Raw genomic sequence first — 5962 nt, forward strand, 5'->3', positions numbered from 1 at the left:
CCGCCGCGCAGGCGGCGGGGACGCTTCTCAGCGGGCTCAGCTGCGGAAGACGGGGAAGGCCGACGTGCGCGCGCACGTGGCACTCTCTGCCTCAGGTCCGGGGACTTTCCCCTAGGCGGAAAGGAAAGGAACCAGTCCCCCGTGTGTAGCCTAGGAAACAGGCCTTCAGCACGAACTGGGGGCTTATGCACTGCTCTGTCGTTTTATAGGTCTCCGAAGAATCTTGTCTTTTGGTGAGGGCGAGAAAGCTGATGACGTGAGATCTAAAAATAAATCACCTTTACGCATAATTTTCTAAGACTGTAGGCTTCTGAACGCACTCAGGCTAATAGAATAGCCAAATAGATGAGAAAAAACTAATTTTATAAAGCCAGACTGAGACGGGCTTATGCAAAACACTTTGACCCGCCCCACACTGAACGGGCGTGGCCTCCCTGAGAGGCCTGGTAGGAGACCCGCTCCGCCGCGCGGCTGCGCGTGCGCGCTGGGGCGGGAGGCCTGCGCTGGGACGCCTCGGCGCTGTGCGGTCCGTCTCTGTGTGCACCAGCAATGGCGGGCGCGGTGTCTCTTTCGGTTGTTTTGGGGCTGCTACTTGGGCTTGCTCTGCCCGGGGTCCTCGGAGACCGCCCCAGTCCTGACCTTTGGGCACACCCAGGTATCAGCGAGGGCTGCTGGGCGGAGGCTGGGACTGCCCACGGGTCCCGGGCCCCGGCTCTGCTGACCCGCCTCTGCCCTCCCTTCGCAGGGGACCCCGCCCAGGTCGGCCTTGGGGCTACGGAACCCCGGCGGCGGCCGCCGCCTAAGGACCAACGTGAGCGGACCCGGGCCGGGGCGCTGCCTTTGGGGGCGCTGTACACCGCGGCCGTCGTGGCTTTTGTGCTGTACAAGTGTTTGCAGGTGCGGGACGGCCGGGGGTGGGGGTGCCCTCACTCTGAATCCACCATGGGGGCGCCTTGGTACCAGCAACTAGTTGCATTATCCCGTCTGTAAAATGGAGACAGGTAGTTCCTTAGCTTTCCAACAGTATGGGGTTATTTTGAGGACCCAGCGAGGTAGGGGAAGTGAAGGGCGCTTGGTGAATTGTAAGTAAGTTATGACCATCACATTCACTCACCCCGCAATCCAATGAAAGGCGATACCTTGCTTGAGGTCACCCAGAGTTGGTAACTGGTGGAGTTGGGGTTTGAACCCAGCCAGTGTCCATACTATAAAAGTGCTGTTTCCGGTGAGGAAAGTTTTAGCACACGGTGTGGCAGCTACAGTGTTACTTGAGTTCAAGACCCTAAGCAGTCTCATTTTTTTTCTTGGGAAGGGGGCCCTGAAAGGTAAGCTGACAGTACATTTTGATGGACTGAAGCTGTTTAAATGAAAAGTAGTATCTCCCAGGACTGTATCTTCAGTCCTGTCATTTACTTGCATTAGGAAATAGGGGGCTGAATCAATTTGGAGATATGAAATTAGGAGAGATAATAATGATCCCAAGTGGACTTGACAGGCTAGGATGAGGGACTGAATTTAATGATGAAATTTAGCAAGGATAGATTAGCAGCAGCATCTATAAAAGAGACAGGCATTTCTGTTGGCTAATAAATTCATTATATGATGTTACATCCTACTTCCCAAATCAATTACAGGGACAAGGTATTGTGCTTTGTCTGCTGATCAGAACGCTTCTGGAGAATCTTATTCTCATTAGGACACTGCTTTAAGAGTATTACATGCTTGCTTAGTAAAGCAACCAGAGAAAACCGTATGAAATGAGCACTGACTGAAAAGATTGAAGATATTAAACCAGAAGACTTGGGGAAGGGGATGGGAATATGGCCATTGTCGTCAAATTCCTGAGGAGCTATCATGTTGAAGACACTTTATTTTGGAAGGCTCTAATCAGCAACATGGAAAGAAGATATATGAAGGACAAATTCTGACTTTTTATATGAACCATGTAACAACCAGAGCTTTATCAGACTGGAAAGAGTTGCTCATTCCTGGAGGGTTTCAGCAGACTCAATGATATATGGGGCATATTGACAAACTGTTTCATGTCCTGGGTGAGGAGCTGGGCTAGAAGTGATTGTGATTCTCTATCTCAAACTATGTTCTTCTCCTTACTGGCTTTGGAGACCGAGGTGATGGAGCAGAACCGTACTGCTGCAGTATTGCCCTTTCCTTCTTCCACAACAGGGGAAAGATGAGGCTGCAGTTCTCCAAAAGGAGGCAGGCAAGAAGGAATCGTTGCAGTCAGGTGGGTTTAGCAGAAGTCTGTGCTTGCTGGGGGGAGATTAGAGGTCAGCAGAAGTAACTATTGCTTCCCTTTTCTCCCTTATCCCCAGAGCAACAGCTGGCTCAGTTGACACAACAGGTGGCACAGACAGAGCAGCACCTGAACAATCTGATGGCCCAGCTGGACCCCCTTTTTGAGCGGTGAGGAGAGCAACGACCCTGTAAATTTGTGGGGAGCTTATGGTAGGTGGGAGGAATGGGGGCATAGATTGGGCAGCCCCTGAGTGAACATTTCTGCAGAGTGACTACTCTGGCTGGAGCCCAGCAGGAGCTTCTGAACATGAAGCTACAGACCGTTCACCAGCTGCTACACGATAGCAAGCCCGACAAGGGTGTGATTCCAGAACCAGGTAAAGGTTTGGGAGGTGAAAGTCTGATGGAGGTGGGGACAAAGTCTCTGAAACTGGAACATGTCTCATCTTTCCCCTCACAGAGGCCAGTCTACCCTTTCCTGAGGACTTATGTATAGAGGAGCTTGAGGAGGAGGCTGGTGACATTCAGGCCTGGAGCACAGAGACACAGAACCTAGCTCCTTCCTGGGAGGTGGAGCAGGGGCTAAGGAGAAGATGCAGCAAGGTTGCGGCAAAGGGCCCCCAGTCATAGTCTGGGCCGGGAAGGAGGGACAACAGCTGAGGGTTTAGTAAAACAAAGTCCATTCTTGTGACTGGATGCTCCTGTGTGCTTTTTCCATCCCAGCTGGTAGCACACACACCCACACTAGGTGCCTAAGGACAACTGGGCCTTCTTGAAAAGCTTCCCTTATTAGGACAAAGAGGCTGCTGTCTAGCGTAAGAGGAGAGAAGATAGAGGGAGCTCCAGTTCTTTTCCTTGTATTACTGAAGTCACCAGTATGCCAGCCTTTAGGGCACAAAAATCCCTCTACTCATATCAAAACTGAGACAGAAGGCTCTTTCAAAAAAAACCCCACAAAAGTTTATTAAAATCCACTGGGAAAATAAATTATAGAAACTATACACAACATAAAAGTAACCACGCTTACGAAGCTGCAAGCTTAACAAACGACTAGCCATAGATACATCACCAAGCTTACCATTCCCAAATCCCCTCATGTCTGTTAGAGAAGCTAGTTTAAACAAGATTCAATTAGGTCAGACTTGGTTTCCTGATTCTTAAGAGCTGGTCACATGATCAAGAGTAGCTTGGTCTTAGGCAAACACAAAATGACCCTCATCAAACCATGGTTCTGTGTTGTGTTTAGTACCGAAAAAGATTCCTTTGCACTCCTGGCTCTAATCCATCCCTGAAGTATCCTGAATTCTGGAATTTTTAAGATTCCTCTAATTCTTCTGGCTGCTGTGGAGAGAAGACAGTTCAGGTACTAACACAAGTACTCTAGTCAGACAAAATCACCCACAGCATTGGGAGGGGAGTCCTGGGCAGATGTAGGACATGAGATAGGATCAGAACTGCTCATTTCTGGGGCTGGCCAATTAGCTTAGTTGGTTAGAGCATAGTGCTGATAACATCAAGGTCTGGGGTTCAATCCCTGTACCAGGCAGCCACCAAAAAAAAAAAATAATAATAACCTCATTTCCAGTTTGTGGGCCTCATCTCAGCACTCTCCCCGAGAAGCACATTTACCTGATAGCTGAAGTCAGACTGAGGTACCAGCGCGACAGCTCCTCCTGGTCTGTGGACATAAGCAGTAGCTTCTCATGAGGGAAGGACAGCTAGAGAAAGACCACCTCTTAGTTATGGCTCAGAAAGTTCCAGGCTAGGTAATTCAGGGATGAGATGAAAACTAGGTATGAAGTTCAAGCCCCAACTATCCTCTCAATGTAGACAGTTCCATTCCAGTGAAAAGAGACCCAGGAGCTAACAAGGAGCTAAACCAGTCTATAACATTTAAGGTATATTTTTGGCCTCTCCTAACCTTACCTAGGGTTCCCACCTATTACTTACGCTGAGCAATCCACCACAGGGGCCTCCTGAGTGGCCAAAGACCCTGTGGAGTTGACACTGGGCCATGGGGTAGAGGGCCCTGCAGACAAAGGTGCCACTCTGCAGCAGGTGCAATGGAGGTCGAGGCTTGGCCATGAGAAGCACATCAGAGAAGAGGAAGAACATACGGGGCTGAGGCTCCCCACGGGGAGGCACCACCAACAGCCAGCCCTGGCGTAGGAACCACCGCCCTGGGGGAATGGGAGAGCTGTCACTCTGGGCAGCTCCAGGATCCATGGGAATAGAAGGAAAAGCAGGCTGAGAAAACGGGGTGTGCTGGCTCTATAGAGAAAAAAGGGTAAGAAAGCAGCAGTTGAGGATTGAGGGGGAAGTACACATCCTACCTGAGGTAAGCCCCTTTGCCTGGCGTCCACTGAGCAGAGCCTGGACACGCCGGAGGTGCTGATCGTTCTTCTGTTTCTGACCAATGATGTAGACTCTCTGGGCAGTCTCACTTATAAGCCGGGCAGCCCCTAGAAGAACATTCCCCACCTCACTCCCATCACAGACTTTGGGTGACTGGTGGTGGTGAAAGGCTATTCTGGAGGGGATCAGGGTCAGGGGCTAAGTTCATGAAGAAAAGGCAGAGCAAAAGGGACGCTGTATACATGTCATTGGAAGATAGGAACATACCAGACACTGTTGGAGGTCAGAACCAGAAGGGGAAACTCTGCCTGAGTTACAGAGGAGCAAGAACCTACGTGTGAGCTGTTGGTGGTCAGGGTGGTTGGGACTTGTGTTTTCAGCCAAAGCAACGACGAGATTCTCATACCTAGAAGTGGACAGTGGGAAGTCTATGAGGGGAAGTAGAGCTGGGCAAAATTTCCTCTGCCTGACACGCACATCACCCCTGACCCATACTTCAGTTGCAAGGCCAGGAGAGAACTGCTTCTGGCTGTTGTATCCCCCTCTTTCATCTCAAACTCACACCACATGGCCCTCTTCCATCCCACACTGAAGGGTCAATGGCAAACTGACTGTAGATGAAAGTTAACCCAAGGAGGATGCTACAGACAGCCAAACTATCAGCTAGGCCGGCCCCTCATCTCAACTTTTCTAGACATTCTGTCTCAGGCCCCCTTGCCTCAATGTAAAGTTCTACAGTCCCAATTAAGGGCCTGAGGCTGAAGAACCCTAGGTACTCCAGTGAACTCACATTTACTCTTGCAAAAGGTTTTTAGGAGCAATATGATGCAGGGGAGAGGGAGGGAACTGGGATAGACACCATGGCATCCTGCAAAGCTGAGGGCAGCAGTCAGAAAGACCCGAGATGTTGGTTTGAGTCAAGGAGAGTTCACGCACTGCTGGAGCCGCTGCAGAGGCAGAGGGAGCAGGTCTTGGAGCTGAAGGCCCCCAAACTCAGGGCGGCCTTCCTGAAGCTGCACGAACCTCCGGAAGCGTTTGTTTTTCTTTAGGTTCTCCTGGAGTGAGGGGGAAAGGGCTTGCAGCAGGGAGAGAAGCCTCTCCTTTTATTGCATTTATCTGTGTACATCCCCAGCCTCAGTAAGATGTATGCTACTGTGAGAAACCCTGTCCCTCTACAGCACACAGCTGGACACCCAGAAGGTTCTATAAGTGCAGGAACTTTATGAATGAAGTTTGGGCCTCCAGATAAATAGGTAATGTAAGGGGGCAAGAGAGGAAGAGGGGGCCGATTTGAGGTCATCTCCAGGTTACCTGCAGGGTGGTCCAGGACCTCTCTGCGTTGGCAGCAAAT

At 50.5% G+C, this 5962-nt stretch overlaps 2 protein-coding genes across 2 annotated transcripts; one reads left to right on the top strand and one right to left on the bottom strand.

Annotated features, from left to right (window-relative positions):
- The first annotated feature begins 533 nt into the window (after window positions 1-533).
- Window positions 534-2952, top strand: LOC103584089 (coiled-coil domain-containing protein 107-like). Its single transcript, XM_008565210.1, is given in 7 exon segments — window positions 534-655; window positions 746-897; window positions 2185-2245; window positions 2334-2424; window positions 2524-2633; window positions 2717-2874; window positions 2876-2952. Coding segments are annotated over 7 exon segments (750 nt in total). The 5' UTR covers window positions 534-549; the 3' UTR covers window positions 2948-2952.
- Window positions 2953-3881: 929 nt separating this feature from the next.
- LOC103584090 (rho guanine nucleotide exchange factor 39) lies at window positions 3882-5958 on the bottom strand (the record flags this gene model as incomplete). The annotated part of the gene is made up of 6 exons (XM_008565211.1): window positions 3882-3974; window positions 4207-4436; window positions 4590-4718; window positions 4947-5017; window positions 5548-5666; window positions 5923-5958. Coding segments are annotated over 6 exons (678 nt in total), but the record flags the coding sequence as incomplete, so codon positions are not given.
- Window positions 5959-5962: the final 4 nt, after the last annotated feature.

Source organism: Galeopterus variegatus, unplaced genomic scaffold (assembly GCF_000696425.1).
Source record: "Galeopterus variegatus unplaced genomic scaffold, G_variegatus-3.0.2 Scaffold44057, whole genome shotgun sequence".
Classification (NCBI taxonomy): domain Eukaryota; kingdom Metazoa; phylum Chordata; class Mammalia; order Dermoptera; family Cynocephalidae; genus Galeopterus; species Galeopterus variegatus.